Source organism: Martes martes (assembly GCF_963455335.1).
Source record: "Martes martes genome assembly, chromosome: 14".
In the NCBI taxonomy this organism is placed as follows: domain Eukaryota; kingdom Metazoa; phylum Chordata; class Mammalia; order Carnivora; family Mustelidae; genus Martes; species Martes martes.
The window spans coordinates 15695595-15721476 of record NC_137902.1 but is presented as its reverse complement, the minus strand read 5'-3'; the positions used below and the strand labels follow the sequence as shown (position 1 = coordinate 15721476).

At 45.9% G+C, this 25882-nt stretch overlaps 1 protein-coding gene across 9 annotated transcripts in view; it reads right to left on the bottom strand.

The window, feature by feature from the left end:
* ABLIM1 (actin binding LIM protein 1) overlaps positions 1 to 25882 on the bottom strand; it is a 294975-nt gene that overhangs the window by 97451 nt on the left and 171642 nt on the right. For all 9 annotated transcript variants that reach the window (XM_080823245.1, XM_080823250.1, XM_080823252.1 and 6 more), the window contains exons 5-6: positions 7967 to 8093; positions 6408 to 6501 (exon numbers count right to left, since the gene is read on the bottom strand). In XM_080823245.1, coding sequence (XP_080679371.1) covers positions 6408 to 6501; positions 7967 to 8093 — 221 coding nt within the window. The remainder of the gene's footprint in view (positions 1 to 6407; positions 6502 to 7966; positions 8094 to 25882) is intronic.

The following is a 25882-nucleotide window of genomic DNA, read 5'->3' as shown; positions in this document are numbered from 1 at the left end:
CAGGAGTTGTGAACGGGAAGCCCCTGAAGGGGCAGAGGCACTGCCTTGGCTGCGTGGGAGGGTCTCACTCTTACACTGTGCAACAGACACGCTGAAGCATCACACGGTGTCCCCAGAGGGCACGAGTGGGGCCGTAAACACCACGCCACGTAAAGACACGTGTCACCAGCCTTCCCGGAGAGAAAGGTACGAGGACAGGAGGACTGATTTTCCTGGGTGTGGTGATGTGGGAAAGAAGAGGAGACCCAAGCAAGAAAAGCAGAGTTCCGCCTTCCTCCTCTGTGGTCAGTAAGTGTGCTGACCACACCGCTTCGCTTTGTCCCTGAGAGAAGAGCTGCTAGAAGAAGGCTCCGGAGGCGGGTAGTCCAGCAGGTGTCTTCTCTGCTCAGGGAGGCCCCATCTGCAGAGGGAGCCAAGCTCCCTGGGGATGAAAGCATTTGTCTTGAAGGAATCCGTGGAGTCCTGGGTCAACACAGAGCCCCCGGCAGAAGGGAATTGTGCAAGAGTGCTGAGAGACCGCTGACGGAGTAGCTCAGGGCTTTGGTTTGCTGATGGGACAGTCCAAGGCCAGGGGTAGGGGTCAAGGGACAAACCCCTTTTTCTTTACCCTCAACACTTCTGGTTCCAATCTGACATTTGCTTTTTTTTTTTTTTTTTAATAATTTGGCAGGTAACATTCCTGTGCCCAGGAAAGGAATTTTGCTAGAGTAAGAGATCTCTAAGGGCCATTAACCAAAGATCGAAGGAAATTCATACCAAAGGGATGCCCGATGTCTGCTGACATCTGTGATCTAAGTCTAAGATCTAAAGTCTCCTGTAACTTCCTGTACCCTTAGTCTGCTAAAGCTTGAGGAGAGGAGAAATTGGGGGTGGGAAGAAAAAGGGAGAGGATGGTTGCTTCAGAGGAGAGTTTCAAGATACAGATGGAGATAGAAGGCTATTAGCAAACTCGAGTCTTTCACACTAATTTGATTCCGGACTTAATTAGGAGGCAGGTTGTAAACATCTTCAGAACGCTTCTGAATTTATAGGTTAATTAGCATACGCTTTTAAAGCCATTTATAGCAAGACCTCTCAAAAAAAGAGACTCTTGCTGAAAACAAAATGGAAAGCCAGCTAATGACAAATAAAGCTACAATTTGAGCGTATGCTCCATGCCAGTTTACAGGACGATCTCTCCAGGAGAAAGAACTGCTGACTTCAATCCGTTAGACCTAAGACACGAGAATTATGGAACTCAGGTCCTAAGAGCCAAAGAAACTCGGAGTCAAGCAGTCCAAGGCTTGGATATATTTTTAATGCCTGTACTGAAAAACTGAGGCTCAAAGAAGTTGAGAGACTTGCCTGAGGTCCCACAGCTGGGAGTTCCAGAGCCAAGAGTAGATTTCAGATTCCCTATCACATGGAGCCCTTTTTATTAAAATACATGAAGACCCTCTTCCCCAGTCCGTGAAGCCAAAGCTTCCTCAGGTGTCTGGAGGCATCTCGGTTGAAAGCACCCAGAGAGGAGGCTATAGGGCACCTCTGATGCTTAGTGAGGGTCCCTGGATGACACTTGTCTAAGTTCCCAGCTTTACTGGAGTACATCTAAAGGGTGGCCCAAAAGATATGTCCACATAAAATCTCTGGAACCTGTGAATGTTTGGAAAAAGGGCCTTTGCAGGTATAACCGTTAAACTAAGGATCTTGAGATGAGATCATCCTGGATTATCTGGGTCAGCCTTAAATCCAATGACAAGTGTCCTTCTAAGAGCAAAGCAGAGGGAGGGGTGACACAGAGAGAAGACACAGAGGGGAGGTCCTGTGTAGAGGAAGGCAGAGATCGGGGTCACGCAGCCACAGGTCATCACGAGCTGGAAGGGGCACGGGAGAGCTCCCCCGGAGAGCCTCTGGAGGGAGCGTGGCCCTGCTGACACCTTGGGTTTGGACTTCCGGCTTTTGGAACCGTGAGAGAGTAAGTTTCTGCGGTTTTAAGGCCCCACTGTTAGAGCAGATTCAGGAAACTGATACATTTACAATCTCTATGGATACAATCAATCAGAAAAAAAACCAACAGTAACAAAAAAGATAAGGATCCCAGAACAGATAAGCAAAACATGGTATATCCATATAATGCAATATCATTCGGTCTTTAAGGAAGGAAATTCTGGTACCTGCTACAACATGAATGAACCTTGAGAACATTGTGCAAAGTAAAATAAGCCACACACAAACACACACACCCACACAGCCCTGGATACTCTCTGATTTCACCTATATGAGGTGCCTAGAGTAGTCAGCTTCACAGAGACAGAGAATAGGATGGTTGTCACCAGGGCTGGAGGGGGAAGAGAGGAATGTGGATTTCCTGTTTTGTGTCTCCACTCCACAAGCGGTAAAGGGTCCTAGAGATGGATGGTGGTGATGGGGGGCACCACCTGATGGATATATTCAATCCCACTGTACTGTACACCTTAAAGTGATGAAGATGGTAAATTTTAGGTCAGGTGGATTTTACTGCATTTTTAAAATGGAAGGGGGAAAAAGCAAAAGGCGGGGATCAAAGTTTTACAGATTCACAATCATAACGTTTCAGTGATGGGGTCGGAGAGCGAAGGCAGGGAGGAGGGTGGAGTGTTGAGACTGTCCTGGTTTGTAGGGGTCACCAAGCCAAGCTGACTCAGAAGTTGGTCACTTGTCAGTGTGCTTGCTGCACGGGCGGGACATTTTTCTAGATCACACTCTTCTGAAGAGGTAGGCACGCCCGATGGGTGGGTCTTAACTCTACCATGAAGTTTGTACAAATGACTCCCAAAAGTCCCAGCTCTGCAGGCACTGTGTCTAAAGCCTCCACCACGTCCATGGGACAGATGGACCTCACTGAAACCTGAAGCCAATATGGTGAGGAGTTCCAGCAGCCACCTCAAACCCCACCTCCAGAGGGGAGCCGGAGGAAGAGGATGTTTCTGCAAAATGGCATGTTCCTGCAGCACCTGGGGCTCAGTTGGTTAAGCGACTGCCTTCAGCTTGGGTCGTGATCCCATGGTTCTGGGATCAAGCCCTGCATTGGGCTCCCTGCTCCTTGGGGAGGTGGCTTCTCCCCATCCCTCTGCCTGCTGCTCCCCCTGCTTGTGCTCTCTCTCTAAATCTGTCAAATAAATAAATAAAATCTTTAAAAAAATGGCATGTTCTTGGATCTGGTGTTTTTTATACATTCCTTCTCATAGCTACTAAACAAAATCCGTGGTCATCAACAGCACCCCTCTGCCTGCTGCCTCCCCAAGTCTTTTTTTTTTTAATATATTTTTTTATTTATTTGACAGACAGAGATCACAAGTAGGCAGAGAGGCAGGCAGAGAGAGAGAGGAGGAAGCAGGCTCCCCGCTGAGCAGAGAGCCTGATGTGGAGCTCGATCCCAGGACCCTGAGATCATGACCCGAGCCGAAGGCAGTGGCTTAACCCACTGAGCCACCCAGGCGCCCCTCCCCAAGTCTTTTTGAAGAACACAGTTCCCATCCGTGGACTGAATCAGCTGTTTCGATCCACGCCTTCTGTAAATGTGGCTGGCTCAAATCTGGGGGCTAGGGTCCACGCCTTCCCACCACTTCTCCTACAGCCAGACATCTGGGAGATGGTTGTGATATTTTGTTATTGTTGTTTTAAAATGCAATTTCCTCCTTGCTCCCAATTCAGTGGGTTTATTTCAGTCTTATACAGATCAAACCTGGGAACCCCAAAGGAAATTCTGTGCCCCACCCCCTCCTGAGCTCCAGGGAGGGAGAGAGACATTCAGAGGATAGGTGGGGAGCACCCACCACTGCACTCTGAGTCTTGTGGTCTGACCACCTGGACTTCATGCTGCCCTCTGGGGTGCTCCACCGAGGGCCAAAAACCCAGCACTGACCACAGTTGGGCCAACTTTTTTTTTTTTTTAAGATTTATTTGACAGAGAGAGCGAGCGAGCGCACAGGCATGGGAAGCAGCAGAGGGAGAGGGAGAGGCAGGCTCTCTGCTGAGCAGGGAGCCAGATGCAGGGTTCGATCCCAGGACTCTGAGATCATGAACTGAGCCGAAGGCAGACGCTTACCTATTTGAGCCACGCAGGCACCCCTGGGCCAACTCTTAAAACCATTGAAAAGGCCATGAAAACTCCTCCTTCCAGCCAACTGTGTGCGGAGGGTGGGTCTACCTCTCTGGTCACCGCACCCCCTCCCCCAAAGCTCCTACTGTTTTGTGCCCTGAGCTCCGCAAGAGTCTCCTGTCTCTACCCTCACCCCTTTCCAACTGTTTTTAAAGAAATTTGAGGTAAAATTCACATCCCATAAAATTAACCCTTTAAATGTGAATCATTCTGCGGCATTGAGGATGGTCACAATGTCGTGCATTTACCGCCTCTATCTTGTTCCAAAACACGCGGCCGCTCGCTCCCGTTGGGGGCTGATGAGCAGTTAATCCTATTTCCTGACCCCTTGCCCCCACCTCCACACAATCACGTCTGCTTTCTGTCTCTGCGGGTCCGTCTCTTCTGGATATTTCTTCTAAATGGAGGCAAACCGCCCACAGCCCTTTGTGTCTGGCCTCTTCCCTTAGCATAATGTTCTCGAAGTTCATCCCTGTGGCAGCAGGTGTCAGAATTCCTTCCTTTTTAAGACTGAGGGTTATTCCTTGTCTTTATATCCACATTGTGTTCATCCATTCGTCCACGTGTGGACACTGGGTCGTTTCCATCTCTGGCTGTTGGGAACAGAGCAGCCGTGGATGTGGTTCTGTGTGTGTCTGAGGACTCCCATGCATTCTGTGTTTTTTTTTTTTTTTTAAGATTTATTTATTTATTTCAGAGAGAATGAGAGAGAGAGAAAGCACGAGCAGGAGGAGCAGAGGGACAGGGAGAGGGAATGTCAAGCAGACTCTGAGCTGAGCGCAGAGCTCAACACCACCCTGAGATCATGACCTGAGACAAAACCAGGAGTCGGATGCTTCACCGGCTGAGCCACCCGGGCACGGCCCCGTGTGTTCTTTGCACAGCAATGTGATCCCATCGCACTCGACTCTAACTACAGTCACGTCAACGGCTTCCCGCCATTCTTAGGATAAAGCCCCAAGTCCTGAGTGTGACTCTCGAAGTCCTCCTGCTCTGACTGATCACTGGCCCCAGCATCACCTCTCACACCTGCACTCCTGCCCACCTGACTTGTTTCTGCCGTCCTTGTCCTCACCTCTGGGCCTCTCTGGAGGCCCCTGCCCCTCGGTAAAAGACAACTGCCCGTAGCAGTCACTTCCTTATCTCCCAAATCCAGGTAGCTACACCAGGTCCTAGTGCAGAGCCGACACTGGCCCTTCTGGTCTCCTGGAAAGAAAGGCAGCCCCGAGCTTGCCGGGGGTTAGGAAAGCTGTGCTAGACCTCTCTGTGCAAGCCCACAGAAGCTGCCCACAGACACCTGGGGGCCGGTCAGATTTATGCCTGGTGTCTCTGAAACACGCCCTGCTGGGACGTTTGAATGGCTTATGTGGCGTCGGTGCCCTGGTGTCTGTGGAAGGTGCAGGACCGGTTGGTCGCCTTCCCAGCTGCTCGGCGTCCTGACTTACCTCTGCCCATGACACATTCTCCACCCTGAAATGTGGGACAGATATGAGGTAATCTTGTTTTTTGTTTTTGCTTTTTTTTTTCTAATCAGATCTGGTTAACGCCCCTCAGGCCCGGGGGTTGGGGGGGGGCAGTGACTCCCTCTGAACTCTGGCCCCTCATTCCACAGGAGGGGCTCTGGCTCCTGAGGGGCCCCGCTCCACCCAGAGGCAGCCGCTGGTGGGGCCGCTGCTGAGAAAGCAGGAACCAGGCTCTGTGGCACGAGAGTCACACCTGAACCTGACAGGCTTTGGCTCAGCCCAGCCCACAGGGTGTTCCGGGTCACACAGGATGTGGGTTTTTTAAGGGTGGGGAAGGGTCTGCCTTCACCTTTCACCCTCCCTTCCTTGGCTTCAGTTCGGAGCCCCTGCTCCCTGAGTCTGTACGCTCTCACACGTACGTGCACATGTGCACACGCACATACATGCGCACTCCCACAGAGATGCACACACATGCGTGCACAGTTCTCACACGCAGGCACACATGTGGCTCCAACACACGCTTCACTTCCTATTTTCTGACATCTAAAAATAGTCTCGTGTAACCCTTCCTTCTCCATAAGTCCTCATCGTCCCCTTATCACTCTTGATAAATTCTCCATCATTCCAGTTGTGCGTCAACGTTGAGTAAAAACTGCCTCTGAAGACGACCCCACAGGCTAAATCTCTGAGAGATCCATCACTGAAACTAGTCTCCTTCCTCCAGAGGTGAAGATGGAAAAAAAAAAAAAAAGGAATAAGAGTCTCTTTTGTGTTTCTGACGACTTCTGAGGAAAATGACAGTAGCTTTGACGGGAGCCACTTACCTCCAGGACTTTCCCTGTGATAAACTGGTGACAGGCCTCGCATTTCACCCCGAAGAGCCCCTGGTAGTCCTTTTCACAGTACGGAGCACCATCCCTGCAACACAGAAGGCTGTTCAGCTCCTGAGAGGGGGCTGAGGGGCAGGGAAGACACCAGGACCCTATTTCTCAGAGCCCTTCTCCACAGAATGGAAGCAGGCCGTGATTCTCCCCCGCCCAGCATTCGCATGCCTGGGGACCTGGTCAGACATGATCATAACGCAGGGACCCAAACGATGTGGACAGAGGGCTGTGGTTCTCTGGGCTACACAGAAATGACAGCCAAATCACCACATGATGACCACTGCTGCCTCCCTGTTGTCTCAAACAGCAAGACACGGGCACCATTCCCTCTCCCCGCCAGCCAGATGGGCTTCAGATGTGGTGGCAGTGTTCACCCTCCTCTGAGGAGGGCCCAAGGCCACCTCCCCCCTCACAGCTTCCTTGAGCTCACACACCAGGCCCTCCCGGCAGCGCTGAGATGCTGTGTCCTCCGCCCTCAGGAAGCCCGAGGGGCACCAGGCCTTCTCATCCAGCCTCTCGAAACCTCTTTATTAACCTCAGAGGATAGTAAACATGTAGTTTTCTAGGTGTGCCATTGAGGGGAAAACCCAAAAAGCAGCACTGCAGACAGCCCAGTTACCTACTCCCACACAGCCTACCGGGCTAGTTTAACATCCGGGCACTTTCCTGTCTCTTCTTTCTTTGGCTGTGTGTCAGAAATCACCTGGGAAATTTCTTCCTTCTGATACAGGTGTTTTGGCTTCTCCCCGACCTATAGAGTTGGATTTCTAGGGGGTGGGGCCCATGCTACTTTTGCGGTTGTTTTTTCACTCTATTCTTAAATTCCCTTAATTTTTTTGAATAGCTGAGATTATTTACCTGGTTGGAGAACATTTTTTGAATCACAGAAAGGTTTATGGGGGAAAATTGTCCCTCCCTGCCACTGGACCCCCATACTCATTATTTCTTTCCTTAACTCAAAAGGTAACCACTATAAGTAGCTTCTCCAAGCTGTATTAAAACAACACCACCACCACCACTTCCCCTCCTCCAGCTGTTATCTGCGCCCGCATCGGACTCTAACAGGAACCCATTCCTGGCGGGTTGTTTGGTGCGTTGGTTCTAATGGGTTCAGTGCTTAGACCCTGTGTGGTTTCCTTTAGGGTGTGTGTGTGGGGGGGGGGGTGTCTACAAATACATTCAAGACCTAGAAGGTGGTCAAAGGTTCACTAGTTCCAAATAGGAAAAAAAAAAATTAGGGAAAGTAAAATGACTAAATGCTTAATTGATGACAACAGATAGTGTAACATTATGTCAGCTTTGCTAATTGCTGAATGAGGCAAGGATTCCCACTTCATTAAATGTATTGCAGGCAGACTATGGCAACAGCCTCAGAAGAAAATTCCTTTTATGAAAACTAAAGAAGTTGTGTAGCAGAAGTTCACACTGAGGGTGGGATGTGTATGTCTCTCACTCTGTCCCGTGCGGGGGTGGGGGTGGGGGTGGGACCCCAGCCTTACTTGCTGATGTACTCCCCGGTGAGAACTTTCCCGCAGGACTTGCACTTGAAGCACCCCAGGTGCCACTGCTTGTCCAGGGCCAGCAGCGCCTGCCCGTTCTTGATGTCTCTCCCGCAGCCGGCACAGTCTGGAAAAGAGCAGCCACTCGTCGTTACTCCCCGTTTGTTCTGCAAAATCCAAGCACGCAGGCCAGCTCCGAACCCTGGTGTGCGCCCGCCCGCACTCAACACATAGTTACTTAGGCACCATGTCCTTCCCCTCCTTTCCCTGCATCCAGTCTTTCTTAGCCTCACACAGCTTGGGAACCTCAGGGACCCCAGTGGATCCAGGGGAAGGATGTCCTCCCTCCGTTCATCGCCTTGGTGGTGACTGACATACCCCCCGAGCTGCAGCCGGCCCACAGAACATTTCATTACGCTGCCCTGGCTGTGATCTTCGGGAAGCTCTCCTAGGCTTCTATGAATTGAGGGCACATGTGAGGAGTTGAGCATCGCGAGCTGAATGCCCCACCCAACGATATATATGGGACACCTGGAAAGCGGCCTGTGAATCTCATTTTTGTACAGGGGACTTTCCTGCCTTATCATCCTAAACCAGACTTCTGAAGATGCATGACCATCAATTGAATAGCTCTTAATTCCTTAGCTTTAAATTCTCCGTGGCAGGCTCCTGTGAGGCAGATGAAGGAGAAAGTGTTTCTTTGTGGTAAAGGGTGTGGGCTCTGAAGGAGCTGGCCGGGTTCCTGGGTTCCAGCCCAGCTCAACAACTTGTCAGCCCACCACGTGACCCAAGCCGGTTCTCCTTCCTTCTAAGCCTTGGTTTCCTCGTATGGGGCCTTATGAGTGCCTGTCTCAAAGCTCCAATGAGGATTCAATGAGATAATGGTTAGCACTGAGGCTGGCACACGGGAAGTGGCCCTATAAACATTTCCTATTATTATTATAATCGCCATTATTCTGATGATTAAATACCTCGTTGTTAGGAAGTACTTAAAAGAACCCAGAAGAATGTAAATTGATGCAACCTTTTTGGAAAGCAACAAACATCCACTGACAGTTAAAATCAACGCAGCTGAGCAAACGAAACCCAGCTTTGCCGGGAGGTTGGCCATCGTGTCCCTGCAGATTAGAAGAAACACTCATGGAATATAGCAACGTCCAGACAAGGCCAGTCGGCGCACAGAATGATGAAACACCCCCCTCTTCCGACCACATGTGTGACTGCTGCTCCTTTACTAGTGACACTCCTAGCCCTACTTCAATCCGTCTCTCCTCCTAGAAAAACTTGGCGAGATGCGCACCCACTGACCTGTTCCTGCGTCTCGACAGCACCCCGCTGTCTAGCCTGCCCCTTAATACCACCCACCAAGCGCCCCCACCCTATGACATTTCCTCCAGATATACTCACGATGATTCCCCCACTGTTCTCCCTTGCTGTGGCTTACGTTAATTTGACTATTTTTCCTTTTTTTTTTTTTTTTTGACTACAGGTGTGTTTATGGTGAACTTTGGTCAGAGGGTATCAACATACCTTTAGATCCAGCAATTTCCTAAGATTTTAGTCTACAAAACAAATTTGCAGGAGAGTATGCGTGTGTGTGTGTGTGTGTGTCTGGCATGTGTCCATCTATGTATTCCCTGAGGAAAATAAATTAATTTCCCATAGCACTTTTGTAACAACAAAACTGAAAAGAGCCGATGGGGGCCTCGCTGAGGAGCTGGTTACATCAATTATGGTAGAATCTGGAATACAGGAATAGTATGTATTGTTAAAAAGAATGAGGTCAGTTTGTGTGCTGACATGGAAAAATGTTCAAAATAGATTAAGTTTAAAAAAAAAGCAACCTATAGAACAGTCTATGTAGCATAAGCTAATTTAGAAAAAAACAGTAAAGGCTATATATGTGTTTGCACGCATGCTTGTATAGGAAACAACACATCTCTTGGGGAAAAAAAAACGAAACTCGTAAGATACTTTTCTCTGTGAAGGAGGACTTTTTAGTTCGTGTCCTCTGTGTTGTTTGAATTATTTTTTTGTTATCACAAGAATGTAAAAAAAAAGCAAATATTTATAAAGTTAAAAATATAATTGTTATACAAGTTCTAAGTTATTGCAGATTAAGATTTCTGTAAGTATTGCCGATTATTAGCTGAATGTGTATTATATGATCACAAAGCATTATGTAGGTTTTTTTAAAATTGGAGTTTATGTTTCCCAGCATCTCAACAAAAATCTTTATAAAGGGGATCTCACATCTGGTAGTTTACTATAAGCTGACTAAGTGAAAGGCCATGATATTTACTTATATGTACAATTTTTAAAAGTTAGGAGCATGGGATCAGTAAGGTGAATTGACAATTTTTTTTTGAATTGACAATTTCTAATCCAAGTTGAACTGATTTTTTTTCGTTCTTCTGATTAGATCATACCCACTAGGTGGCAGTAAAGATTTACAATAATAAGGAAGAGCTGGTTGGTAGGTTTTTTTTTTTTTTTTTTTAAAGTCAGAAAATAAATTTTAGAGATGGCTTTCAATTTTAGATACTGAAAACATTAGGGCTCAGGAGGGTTGGCAGAGCCATATGGGGTCTCTCCCTGCACAGTGCTGAGATCTAGAGAGACGGAAAGCCTGGGGATGGTAAGAGCCCGGGCTTTGGAATTAGGACTCCAGGATTAACTTGGGCCAGTTACCGTCTCTGAACCCTCACTTCTTCATCTGTGAAATGCCAGCTGTGACATGCTTTGCATAATACTTAGAATGCTTGATCGATGTTAGCTTCTCAGTGTGGCTCCACCTTTCTTTGGTGGGAGCGGAGCTAGGACTAGACGCCCGGTTTCTGGATGGTAAGTCTTGCTCTCTTTACATGAACGCCCAGATATCCCAGAGCTTTGAAAGCAGCTGAGACACAATCTGAGAGCGAGAGCAACTTCTCTGACCACTCTGCACTGAGGGTTTTGGATGAACCAGGCACCACATGAGGGCTTTATAGAGAGGGGACCGTTTATTATTCAGTCATATGGTCAGAATGCCTACAGTCTGGACACAGGCGGTGTCCCACACTTCTCAACTCCTCTGTGCCCTGCAGCGTCCTGTGGACGGCAGATGTTCTGCCACTGACTTCGACAATGGTTTACAGAGAAGCATTCACCGAAGGCTGAATGTCTAGAGCAAGGGAGCTGGTAAAGTGGGGCCGGAAGCCGAGATGAAGAGGAGCCTCCTTCCTTGGTTTAGACATAAACCAAGCAAATCAAAGACCACCTCCTAGAAAGTAAAATACCGGTCACACTGGCTGAACCAAACTATTCTGGCATATGCCACAGAAGCTGCTCACTCATTCCTTTCTGGACAAAACCATAAATTCTCCACTTAAGCCTGATGTCATGCTGGGAAAAGTGGAAAAGATGCAGAGACAAAAAGATTCGTGCTGGATTGTTCACTCCTCCCATGCTCACCCCAACTAAGCTCTTGTATAAAGAACAAAATGTCCCACTCTGTATCTTCATGGTTTTCAGCTGTTGAGAAAATTGTTTCCACATCACTGAAGCAGCTGCCGGTAAATATAGAAAGCTGGCGATTGGCACGGGAATTATTGCCGAAGTCAGAAATCGGTGACTACGGAGCATCAAGGAAATCAAGCCTTCTAGCAACTTGCCAGTATTCCACCAAAAACAAAGAATCACCAGATGTGGGAAGAGAAAAACACAACCACCATAAACACTTTCCCTCAAGCCTTTCTTTCGTGACACCAAAAGCCAAGAGAGGAGCAGGAATTTGGCTATTTACGTCTGAGTTAAACTAATATCTAATGACACATCTGGTTCCATATTCATATCACTTTGTTCCAAGGCCATAAATACCCTTGAGAACAGGGATCCTGACTGTTTCCTTTAATTTTTTTTTTGTGGGGGGGGCATCAGGTCACGCACACCTGGGCTTTGAAAGTATTTAAGTTGAAGAGGGTGACAAATGGCTCTCAGTGAGAAAACTTGTGTTCCCAAGCCGAGAAAGATGTCCTCACTTGGGCAGCACTTAAGGTCCTATCAGATTGATACCTATGTTCTCCTTGACAACTATTTCTGCCTTTTTAGAATTTCTCACTTGGGAAAAGTAAGGGCCCAAAAGATGTCTTACTCTATGAGGATGCCTCTCTGGAGAAGAGGACGGAGGATGTGGAGCTCTAGAAAAGAAAACCAGGTGGTAACTAAATTCCCATCCCACCTCCCTAGGCCTGCATGCTTCAGTCATGCCTAGAACCATTAATGAGGGTGGACCTCACCAGTCCCAGTAGCTGCCCATCTGGGATCAAAGCTTTCAGAATACAGAATGGTTATTTTTCTAGTGTTTAGGCATTTGGGGCTACGGTCTAAGAGCTGAAGACAGTGGTGATAAATATTCCATCTCCTAAAGAAGGATGCCAGTAATATCCTTGAGGACTTCCCAAAAAACAGTAGGTTCACCTGATGATTACCAACCCCCGTTTCCTATCTACTTCTGAAATCAGAAATTTGAAAATGCCTAGAGGAGTTAGCAGGGAGCTGTCCACAAAGCGGGAGGGTGGGGGGTGTTCTCTCTCCTCTGCTGTGACAGGGATTAGAGGACCCTGGGAGGAAGGACCTAGAAGTTTACTGAGTGGGGAAGCTCAGGCCCTAGGGCTCCTACGGGTCCAAGAGAAGCTTGATGTTAGAGTTCTTGGAACAAACTCATTTGAATGTCCTACAGCTTGGAAGCATTCATAACCAGAAAAATCTAGAGACTGCTGACTTCGGAAGATTTGGAAGGCAGGAAGCTGGCTGGAGGCTCCCTGTCCCACCCCAAATGGCAGGCGAAGGAGAGGATGGAGTGGGAATGACGGTCACTTCCACCATGTGGCTCACTGGGGGATGCTCAAGTCTTGTAGCTGGTACCCACGCCCAAGCATCTAGCACGAACCTACCGGAGAAAGTTGCCTGCTGAGGCTTAGGGACTTCATTAGTAAGAGGCTAGGAGACCAGAAGGAGCAGGACCTGAGGCTGGGAGGTTGGGGGAGTTTGTTGCAAGAGGTTAACCTGAAAATGCATGCTTTTGTCAAGGAACTCAATGTGCACCCCCATAAGAAATGTCTGCAGCCAGTGTTAGCTGAGAGAGCAGCGTGACAATGCCAGGTTCCTAATACCTCGTCCCTTCTACTTCCAAACCCTCTTGTCCCTGACTGGCCCACAAAGGAGCCACAGGACAGGAAGGAGGTAAAGAAAGAGCAGAAGAAGAGGTTGTGTCCACTGTCGGTCTCTACTTTGGGTCGGGTCTGAGCTGGGCCAGGGGACAGCTCTGATACGGACATGAGAATCCAGTCGGCATTCCTAGGAGCTGAAGGTGACCAGACAGCTGCGGGATCTGCCTAAGATGGGATTAAGGGTGGGAAAGGGAACTCTGATCAAAGATAATACAAGTAATGAAAGGAAAAAAACAAGGCTGTTCCTCGGTCTGTCCCACCTGTGCTTTGGTCTGTTGCATATACAAATCGTGCATTTCCCAACAGTCAAGGACTTGGGAAGCAAAGAGACCTGGAGTGGAAATCCAGCTCTGACATGGAGCCGAGGGGCATTGGGCAGGCTAGGTAACCCGTGCATTTCAGTGTCTTCATCTGTAGAATGGGTAGGTTGGCAGTACCCACGCCCCTGAGTGTATATACACTCAGCGTCTGTTCTCACACACGCAGTAATCTCACAAAACCTGCATTTCCTCTTCCCCTCAACAAACAGGCGAGGCCCATCATCAGCCCCCGGGGAAGGCATTTTGGTCTCTGTGGTTCCGTCCTCATCATCCCATTACCGTCATTATAGTTACTATTCAGCTTTTAACTTTGGAAAGGTCTGGCCGTGGGTTCTCTCCACCCACTCTCAGGGCTCCTGCTGACCTGGAAGGGCAGGGATTATCTGCATTTTACAGATCACAGAACATCGAACAGCCGGAGGAACCTTCGAGACTGATGCAAACGCTTCACTTTCCACCCAGGATACCGGGTCCTGGGTGGGCTTCAGCTTTGCACACAGCCACGCAGCCGAACAGTGTCCAATTAGCTGCACAGTGGGAATCTTCTGTTCTCAAGGGCACGTGCACTCAACTCTGCAGCTCACAGAGCTTCTCTGAACCCAACCTCCACCCACAGGTTTGTCTTTCTGATGATCATCTCTTGTGTTATCAATGGGCAAAAAGAACCAGAATGGCACGGGAGCACAAGGTGTTCACCAGAAAGGGAAGACTGTGAAAGTAGAGAATTGTTGTGCAAATAAATAATAAATATTAATAATAATAAACCATTGTCATGTAAATTGTAAAAGGGACCAGAGAGAGACTTTCCTCCTGCAATTGATGCTTGCTCACGTCCTGGGATGTTATAAAATGTCCCCAGGGATTTTGAGTCAGTTCTGTGTATTTCCTTACTTTGCTGAAAAAAATTATTAAAAATTAAGAATAAAAAGAAAACAGGTTTCAGTATTTAAACTGTTGCTCATATAAGCTCCAGCAAATTCCAGGTTTCCCTGGAATCCTTTTTAAAAAATAATAGAGAAACAGAAACTCCATTTATTACCAGAGATTAGCGCACAGGGTCACGGCTGTGCACGGGGGATGAAAAATAAACAGAAGCAAAATCGTTTCATATTTAGATCGTTATTATTAGAAAGTAGAGTAAGACTTTGGAGACCCTGTAAAATATTCAAGTGGTGTCCTTTTAATAGAACGTTAACTAGAGGCCCTTTACCCCTGGCCAGGACTCGGACCAAAGAGCTTCAACATTAAAAAAAAGAACAAAACCAAAACCAAATTTAAGTTCCAGAGTTTGGCTCACTTGAGATCCTGAATTTAATGATGTTGGATCTTGACATTCAACTCTTTCTACGGGACATGGATTTCTCCTTAACTGTGGGATAAAATGGTGCAGGAGAATAGCTGTTCTATCCAAACAAGAGGGAAAGGAAGGACACAAGAGGAGAGTGAGAGGATTCTCCCGGGTTAACAAGCTGCCTTTGACACAAGCCTTCAACCCATGTCAGCTCAGCCTTGGACACATGGATTCCCTCACAGGAATAACAGTTTGGAGGCATGTGGTGGTTGCACATGCACACAGGACAGATATTTCCAGTTTGCTAGGGTTCCTATCCCTCTGCAGAGTCTAAATGTCACTTGCTCCCTGGTGTCACTTTGAAACTGACCTATGCCCTTAGGTGACTAGCCTGGCCTTTTCTGTAGACCTTCCAGTTTGCAACCCATAGATGAAAAAAAAAAAATCTAGACTCCCTTTATGTTATTATTGTTTTTTTTTAGTAAGAGTTGGCCTAGAGTTTTAAGGTCTTTGAGATGTAAAGGATTTGGGTATTTGAAAACCTTTCCTTGACCAGAAAGGCCACATCATCCTAGTAGTGATAGGAATGTCAATCTAACAAGTGGATATGGTTGAATGTTGACTTGCTTTTATCGTCTGTGCTGCTTAGTGTGGTCAGGTTCCAGATCAGACCTTTATGAGTTGACAAATGTTGACTGTCCACAGTCCAGTTTTTTTGTTTTGTTGTTGTTGTTGGTTTTTTGTTTTTTTGTTTTTAGTTAAAACCAAGTCACCAAGTTCTCTTGTATCATGTTGGGTGCGGGGTCACCATACAAAAGGATAGAGAAGGACAAAAACACACTGTGAAATCTGCAAACATGTTGGGCTAAGCACTTCTCAAAAGCACATTCTGACTTCTGAAATTCCAGGCCACCATTAGCCAAAAAACCAATATGAGGTCACAAGATAAATATGGGCGGTGGGGTTGGGGGGAAATGTTCATGCAGGTACAAGGTACTTGCCAGTCTATGGCAAAAGGGGGTCTCAAGGCTATAAGTAATTCATATCTCAAATCACTAAAAATGAATTCTTTTCAAAGGTTATGTGCTGCTTAAATATTTAACCTTGAACTGGACTTTTCCATAATAGCTCATGTCCTGGCTTAGGTCAGCTGCTCCCTTTGCTATCTTGATGGCCACGATGGAAACACCACAAGCCAGAACAGACTGGGACCTGCTATTTTGAGTGAAGGTTCTTGTTGTCTTTGGAAAACAATACTGTGCAACAAACAAGTTTCGTAGGCTATAATAGCAACAGGTTATCAGCCTTCATCAGGAAAGTCGAAGGCAGGCCTGGCAGCCAGCCTTTTTCCAAGTCCTCTAAATCTTACTTTTCCTTCTTTTAAAATTGTGTGTCACACATATATATGTAAGGAATTTCAGTTACATTGCTCATAATTTTTATAAATATGGACCATTTACACATTTGAAACTTCCCATTCTAACCCCAGGACTCACAGAATTCTGTTAAGAGTTATTGCATTCTCAAGGTCAGGAAGTCCTTTCCTTCAACTAGTAGTGTGTGTGTGTGTGTGTGTGTGTGTGTGTGTGTGTGTGTGTGTTTCCCATATTCATGACCAGGATCTGAATGGAAAATTAAAAGGAGCCAGATTGTTTGCCTTTCCTCTCCATTAACTGACTATGAAATCACTAAGTAGGAACCTCATGGCTAATGTTGCTTGGCAGGTTGATAAACATCAAAGAAACAGAAGACAGTCTATCATGGATTTGGTACCAACCCAGACCTGCACCCCGAAAGCATTAGAATGCAGAGTCTGAGAATCTTTGCCAGTTGCCTTTGGAAGATGGCTTTGAATGGCCCATGAACGCACCACAGCACTCGGTACCGGACTTGAGAGTCGCTCCAACAGGCCTTAGTTCCCACGGGGTCTCCCAGGACCTGTTTGCAATACAGTGAATGCTATGGGAGCCTTACACACAGTGAGGATGCCAGATACTGGAGAGTATGCATTTATGGAACAGAACGTGTGCTTTGGAAAGGATATTGAAAACTGATTACAAGTTGGGAACATGAACATCTGCTTAAAGACGGTGTCCACCGCCTTGCATAAGAAACTCCTGAACGACTACTCTTCCACTCTCTGAACTAGAAATAAAAATTCTAACACGCTGGGGCACCTGGGTGACTCAGTCAGTTGAGTGTTTGATTTCAGCTCATGTTGTGATCTTAGGGCTGTGGGATCAAGCCCTGCACTGGGTTCTGTGCTTGGCACCGAGTCTCCTTGTCCCTTTCCCTTGGTTCCTTCCCCTGCTCTCTCTCTCTCTCAAATAAATCATAAAGAAAAATGATAACATGCTTGTATTCCCTGGAGATGTGATGAGATTCTCTGATAGGAAATAAAAAATATTAGTATAAAACATTAGCACTATTTTGTCATTTGCTCTCATTTTCAGGTTAAAGGTCCTGTCAAAGAGAACTCCACGCATGTGTGTGCACGCAGGCCCACGTGTGTGTTTTCAGAACCACAGCTAAAAAATGGAGATGGGCTATATTCATGGAATAAACCACCATCCTAATAAGCAGAGTCACAACTGCCAAATTCCCAACTAACAATTTCAAAAGCCCAGCTGGTGGAGGACAGACCCAAAGGTTCATGGCTTTTCAGGCCCTTCTCCTGCACTGCCAGGCTGAATTTGCTTCACGTGGCTACTCAGCATCATTTCTGATGATGCACACACATCACAGGGATTCACCGGAGATCAAAAGCAGGATTCCCTTTTGACTAAAAATGCCATCAGGACAGCAAGAGGAAGTTGGAGAGTCATGGAAACAAAGCCCAATCCTGCCTCATCATGGGATGCTCTTGGAAAAGCCTGTGGTCCCACGGCAGCCTCAAGGAGGCCGATTTCCAGCTTGCATGGGTGAGGAGTTCCAGCCAAAGCCTCAGTGGTTCCCATGGGGCCTCCCCCAGGACAGAGTGAATGACTTTGCACCTAGCACACGGCTCCGCCCCGCATTTTTCTATGGGCTTGGAGCACTTCTTCTTTCTGCTTACAGTGTATAATCCAGACATGCCTCGTAAACATTGCTTGATCCCTAGCCATCCCTCAAAAGGGCACCTTTTACCTGTATTTGTGCAGGACAACAGAACTAACATGTCTGAAGTTCAAAATCTGAGTCCTCGGGACTACGGATACTCTGCCGGACAAGGTGGAGAAAACTGGGGCTCAGACTTCTCCCAGCAGGACTAAGTAGTCCTCTGCTCAAGTTATGGCCACCAATGGAGGAGGAAAACAGGTAGAAAAGAGGAAGGAAGGAAGAGTAGGAGAGGAAGCAGGCAGGTGCCCCAGACGAAGGCTGCCACCTGGGGCCATTCAGCGGCATTCAGCCTGCCACATGGTGAACATTAGTGGACGCCAACCCAACAGTTTCTGGGGGAGATTCGGAAAATTTGGTAGCCTCTGCTTTCGAGATTTGAGATAGACCTTGTCAAACTCCTCTTAAAATTGTAGCAGGACTCAGATGAATTAAAAACAGGGGCTCAGACCAATACTCGTCCATGCACGTGCACAGCAACACTATTCACAACAGCCGAAAGATCGAGATGACCTAACGGTTCACTCACAGATGACTGGATGAACAAATTATGTATTTTATCCACATAATGGAATATTATTCAGCCACAAAAAGGAATGGAGTACTGATACATGCTACAATCTGTGTGAACCTTGAAAACGTTATGCTAAGTGGGAGAAGACAGGCACAAAGGGGCACTTATGGATTCCATTTATTTATTTATTTTTACTATTTTAAATTTTTATTTTTTTATTAACATATAATGTATTATTAGCCCCAGGGGTACAGGTCTGTGAATCATCAGTCTTACACACTTCACAGCACTCACCATAGCACATACCCTCCCCAATGTCCATAACCCAACCACCCTCTCCCTAAACCCCTTCCCCCAGCAACCCCCAGTTTGTTTTGTGAGATTAAGAGTCTCTTATGGTTTGTCTCCCTCTCGATCCTATCTTGTTTCATTTTATGTATTCCATTTATATGAAATATTCAGAATCCATAAATATGCAGAAATGGACAGCAGACTGGTAGTTCCCGGGGGCTGGGAGGAGGGGATGGGGAGGGGCTGCTTTATGGGCTTGGAGTTTTCTTTTGGGATGATGAAAATGTTTTGGAACTAGATAGAGGTTGTGGCTGTACAACCTCGTGGATGTACTAGAATGTTCACATTAAAATAGTTTGTTTTGTTATGTGAACTGCACTTCAATGAAAAATGTACCAAGAAGGGTTGTGCTTGTACTGGTTTCCCTAACTGGGTTGTGAACTTTAACCTAGTGAAGAGTTCTGTGATGAATCTTTAACTGGCTGTGGTCACTCAGCATACATGAGCTCCTGCTGCAGGGGAAATTACACTGGAGCCCGAGGTCAGTTTCTCAGGTTCTGTACTCATTAGCAGACATCAGCTCATTTACTCCCTCCCAGAGACAGGAAGAAGAAAAGGGGTAGAATGTCTGTTTCAGGACTTTCATCATGTGACCAGTCACTTAACATGCACACACCGAAGGTCACAGAAAGGGCAAAGTGCATTCCTTTAGTTTGGAATAGGCCTTTCCTTTTATTTTGTAAAGTTAGCATTATTTTATTTATTTATTTATTGTCAAAGATTTTGTTTATTTGACAGACAGAGAGAGCACAAGCAGGGGGAACTGCAGGCAGAGGGAGAAGCAGGCTCCCCACTGAGCAGGGAGCCCCATGTGGGGCTCAATTCCATGACTCTGGGATCATGACCTGAGCTGAAGGCAGATGCTTAACCAACTGAGCCACCCAGGCGCCCCACATTATTTTATTTTTAATCTACTTTTGTTTTAAATAGGTAATTCATATATACACAGTTAAATTTTTTTTCATAGAGTAAAAATAATTTCCTTCTCTCCCTCCCTGCTGGAGACAAGTACTACAAGTAATACGGTTTCAAAAATATCCTTCCAGGACAATCTATAGGACCATACAACTCTTGATATATACAATTAGCTTTTTACCGCCGCTGAAAAACTAAAATTCAACTGAAGAATGCTGGTCCAATCAATAAAATCCTAGTTTTACCGATCTGTTGTTAGAAGGTGTTGGTCTTACTATGTAAGAGGCAGATCTAGTGAAACAACGTCATTAACCTTCCATTTGCTAAGGCACTTTTTGTATTCACTTTTGCTTTCATCTGCATAAATCACGCCTATTCCCTATTAAAGCCAAAACTTCTCTTCCTTTCTTAGAACTGAGATGATCGAGTTCCTGGTGAAGTGAAAAGATGTGTCACTCTGGGATCTTTATGTCTGACTCATCATGGTTATGGATTTCAGTCTGGAAAAAAATCTGAATATTAATGTTTCTCTGCAAGGACCCTCTGGCTAGTATATAAATTCCCAATCCTCTCATACCCTCCCCCACAGCCGGCACCGCACGACTGGAACTGACACACCAGGTTAGACCCCTGCCCCTCCAGGCCAGGGCTCACACCTGAGATGCCCAGAGAGGTGAGCCCTCCCCCCAACCTCACACTTCAAGTTGGGGAAATATCATCCTTGGCACTTCTACTTAAAACAAAACAAAACAAAACATGGGGCGCCTGGGTGGCTCAGTCAGTCTGCCTTTAGCTCAGGTCATGATCCCGGGGTCCTGGGATCGAGCCCCTCAGCAGGCTCCCTGCTCAGTGAGGAGTCTGCTTCTCCCTCTCTCTCTCTCTCTGCTGCTCTCTCTCACTCTTTGTCAAATAAATAAATAAATAAAACCTTTAAAACAAAACAAAACACCAATCTGTGATACTGTCATCAACAAATTTGTCTGAAGTAGTAACTGCTCCCCCTTTTATTGAATAAGGGAGTAATCTGGTAAATATGAAAATAAAGGTGATTTTTAAACATGCCAATTCCCCAAACCACACATGCACCTGAGCTATGCCTGTATGATTTCACAGAACCACAACAGCCATCTTCATTCTTCTTCTTCTTCTTTTTTTTTTTTTAAAGATTTTATTTATTTATTTGACAGATAGAGGTCACGAGTAGGCAGAGAGGCAGACAGAGAGAGAGGAGGAAGCAGGCTCCCTGCTGAGCAGAGAGAGAGCCTGACGTGGGGCTCCATTTCAGGACCCTGGGATCATGACGTGAGCCGAAGGCAGAGGCTTTAACCCACTGAGCCACCCAGGCGCCCCTTCATTCTTCTTCTCTCATTCATTCAAACAGGAGTCAGAACTCCCTGGACCTGGGAGCTAACACTTAGTCCCTCAGAGGCCCTCCAGGGATGGCATCAATTCACTCGCTAAACCAACGTGCTGCGGACTTGCTGTGTGCATGGTGAGAGTCATAAGAACCAAAAAATATATACACAGTCCTTGTTATTAAGTAGCTCATAGTCTAGCAGGAGAGATGAGCACGCAGAGAACTAACACGAGACAGGGTAATCACTGCCTCTCTAGAAACGCAAAGCACAGCTCTGGGCAAGACACCTGTGCGTGGGCCCTCTTGCCAAGGGGCTTAAGCTAATTCAAGGCTTTCAGTCCTTTGTGCGACCCTCAAAACAGTAAAAGATTTTTGAAAAGACACATGAACAGGATGCTATGAGAAGAATTTATGTAAAGTTGTACACATCTATAGCACTTATCAAAATCCAGAAGAATGTTCACCAAAATGTTCATAGAGAAGCTCTCTTGGTGATCAGATTTCAGGTGATTTTTACCTCCTTTTTGAACTTTTCTGTAATATTTGTATTATTTTACAGTGAACACCTACACCCATTAAAAAGATTGTCATTAGCCCATTTAGAAAAAGAGATGGCTTTGATTCAATTTCCAGAATGCTGATGTAGGGCTTTCTGTGCTAGATCTTGTGTGAGAGAGAGAAAATAGGGTCCCTATATTAATGAGGTCATTATCTTGGTGGTAAAAGTGGGCACACATGTACACAACTAAAATGCAATAGGTTATGTACAGATGTTGTATTCTCAGATGTGACAACTGTCTCACAGCTATGTTAAGTATAAAATAAAGTTATAGTTATGTTAACTATAGAATAAAGAATTGGGCTAGTGGCTGGAACATCGTTGGTACTCAAAGAAATGTTTGTGGAATGAGTGAATGAATGAATGAATGAATGACATCCTATAGTCTTTCTTGAACATTCACATTCTTCATCTTTTCCCTCTCCTCTACCCATAATCACAGATCTACCCAACCCTGATCCCTGATCCCAAATCACTGATTTTGCACAGGAATACCCCCATTACTACCTCACTCTTTCTAGAACATGGCTTTCATCTGGTCATCCTCCAGGTTAAAAGCTATCCTCAGGAGCTCCAGGTTGCCAAACTCCTCAAGGCCTCCCGAGCGCTGGTCCTGTCACTCTGTTTTTCCAGGTTCATGTCTCAGGACACAGAACAATAAGGCCTTAGGTTTATTCATGTTTCCCCTGCACCACTTTTTTTATGAACCCTCTCCACATTTAGACTGTCCTCTGTTGCAGTATCTCATTCATTATAACCCTTCAAAGTAGTTATTTTCCAATTTTTAGATGAGGGCAGTAAGATTCTAGAACATCAAATAATTTGCCTGAGGCTCCCTGGCTGGGAAGAGGGAGGATTAGGATTCTGACCCAGGCTTTCCGACATGTAGAGGCCATCATCTTAACCATCATGCTATGCCTTCTTCTTTTGTTCCCTTCTGGTTCTAAGTATCTCTAAGTTCAAGTTCTAGTCTTGTAACTTCCATAAAGAATAATGGCTAATGTACAGATGAGCTTATTAGACATCATGAATCTTTTAAACACATTACTCATACAAATCCCGACAACAACCCATTGAAAAATGAACTATTATTGTTTCCTGTTTTGTAGGCAAAGAAATGGAGATAAAGATTGAGTTCTTGAGGGCTGTGCATGGTGGAACTGGGATCAGAACTGGCTACAGCCTGTCTGAAACCTGTACACCCTCTCCTACAGGAAGAAAGTGTCTAAAAAAGGAGGAGCAGATCTGGCGTCGGAGACCCTGCCACAAAACCCATCACCATGAGTCAAACCCCAACAATCCATGAACTAGAATGTCTGGATGTGTTCTGCCTTCACTGGTTTTTATACTGGTGGAAAATATCAAAGGAGCAGATAAAGACAACTATCATGAACAGCAGAGTGAAGGAAGTAGAGACATGGGAAGTAGTGATGGTCCTAACAAACACTCAAAAATAATGCCTGAACAGTAAGTTATTTTTTAAAAATAAGAATACGGCATTTAGGGGCGCCTGGGTGGCTCAGTGGGTTAAAGCTGGGTCATGATCTCAGGGTCCTGAGATCAAGCCCCACATCAGGCTCTCTGCTCAGCAGGGAGCCCGCTTCCCCCCCCCCCCCCGCCCCTGCCACCTGCCTCTCTGCCTACTTGTGATCTCTGTCTGTCAAACAAGTAAATAAAATCTTAAAAAAAAAAAAAAGAACACGGCATTTACATATGTCCTCTTTAATCCTACAAGGTAATTATTACCATCCCATTTTATGGATAAGGCAATGGAGGCTGGAAAGGTAAAGAGAAGGCCAGCAAGCGGCAGAGCTAGAGCCTGATCCCGGCAGTCACACACCAGTGTCAGATCATCACAACCCCACCCATTGTTAGGTGTCTCAGCAGACAAATCCCACTCAACCCGCAGATGATTTTTTGGGAGGGAACAGAAAGATAAAATAAAAGTCATCTTGCAACTATAAAAAGAAACATAAAATAATAGGAAAGTTCTTCCTCCCCTTTGAAAGTGTGCACATGATTCTTTATCTGAAATGATTTAAATTCAGGCCAAGCCGAGCATTTGCCTTGATACCTGTAGGAGTTCCAATTGCAGTTGGGATAATGACAATGCCGTGCAGAGGGGGAGGAGGGAGGAAGATGGGTTTGGATGTATTTGCGTGTGGGTGGTCATTGTGTCAATCCACCAAACCCACACGCAATCAGACGCTAGTCAGACACCCTTTGAAATGGGAAGGGTAATGGTAGACAGCAGCCCACTCCTGCTCAGGTGCCTGAAATAGACAGGAGCCGTGCAGCAAACAACAATCCAAACCCCGATTCCCTACATTCTAGGTTGCCACACACATATTTTCCCCTCACGGGGCTCCTTACCCCATGGGAATCCAGCTCAACTCTGGCAGAGACTGGAGAAGAGCTGGGCTGTAGAGGAGTGCCCATAACCTTCTGGTTGGACTTAATATCTTCCGGACGTCAATTTTTATTTTTAAAGTATGGATCAGCTGGACATAGGCAATTGATTTTTTTTAATAGTAAAGGCAGTTTAATTAATGTTTATCACAACCCTTTGAGGTGATTTTTACTATTATTTCCATGTTATAGAAGGTTTATTGCTTATTGAATTCAAATTACATCATACCGGATGCAGCAAGAGTTTTAACTAATTCAGGGGCGATCATCTTTAGTGGAAGTACTTTTTAGGAATAACTTCCTCGTGGTTTCCATTCCTCAAACCCGGCGACAAAAGGAAGGCAGCTGTGGTGTGTAGAAAGCGCACAGCCCTTAGAGGCAGGACGCTCAGGTAAATGTGCTGACAAGTCAGGCCATCGCCGGAGGCTCTGCAGACAGTGACGCCCACCTTTTGAAACAGACATCAGGGACGCCAGTACGGCATCTGGAGCCTGCCACACAGCCTGGGTTTGTAACTCAGCTCCACTGCTTACCATCTGTGTAATCTTGGACACATTAACCTCTATGGCCCTTTGTGTCTTCTTCTGTGAGAAGGAGATAGTTATAGCACCAACCTAGTAGGTGGTTATGTGAACTAAGTGAATTAAAATTCATGGAGCAGTTATACAGGACCTGACCCACAGTGAATGCTACATGAGTGCTTGAAGAAGAAGACAGAATAAATATAAAGGTTAAAGGAATGATTGTAAGGTGGAAGGAAGCACCATGAGATCACAGGCACGCCCCTGAGGGTCCTCTCTAAACCAGAGGAGTAGAGCCGGGTAGCTCCCGATCGGCTGTAGTAGAACCCACGCCTGTTTTGTGTGGTCAAGCAGACACTGTTTCGTGCAAATTCTCATCGCATTATTTACTTAGATCTGTCGACCACCCTTCACTTCTTCTCACACTGTGTATCACCTCCTAGGCAGTGAAAATGGGAAACAGCCACCCAACGTGAAACAGAATTGCAGTTCAGAAGAGCAAGTTTGTTTTTGGAAAGAACATTCCAAAGGAGAAAGAGGTCCTTGACTCTCATGTATTTCATTGACTCCGTGAGCCGCATCAAAGAGGTATTTCCTCTTTTGCTTTGATTTAGGGAGATTTGCCAACTTTCAGACATTTTAAAAATAAGAATCAAAGTCACATCAGGATAGTTTTCATGTACAAGGCGATTCTCACAGAATCACAAATAATGACCAAGTGTCTTCTAATTACGCTCTAGTGAATTTCAGCAGCTTGCTGAGAATTCCCTTGCTCTAGTATCTGTGTGCCTGTCCAGCTCGGGTATCCATATATAAGAGCTCTTTTTTAATACCCCACGTGCCCCATAAATGTTATTTGAGTACTGATCTAAGTAGACGAGTACTTGTTGAAAATAAAACTGTTCTGACCAAAGCAGTTACATAGTAATGAGATCTCATCCAAGGAGAAAACAGGACTTGGTCCAACAATGTGCACACATGCAATTGTTATTACGTCTAGCATTAAAGATATCAAGAATTTGGGTAGGATACACATTTATACTTAAAATTTTTATTTCTTCCTTATGTGTATCACATGGATGTCATATAAAATGGAAAATACAGATAAAGCAAAAACATGTTTAATAGAAATTGGAATAACCATTTTGGTAATGATGTGAGGAGAAAACCCATCCCCAAAATGGATGGGAGGTAGGACAGGAAGCCTTTAAAAATACCTACTTCTGATTCTTAAACCAAACAATGAAGAGTATGAGATGAAACAAAAGAGACCCCAAAACTCAAAAGACCTGCCTCTAATCCTGTCTTATTAAGGGACAGCTTCGGTGACCTTACGAATGCCCGTGGGCCCTAATGACCTCACCTATCAAGAA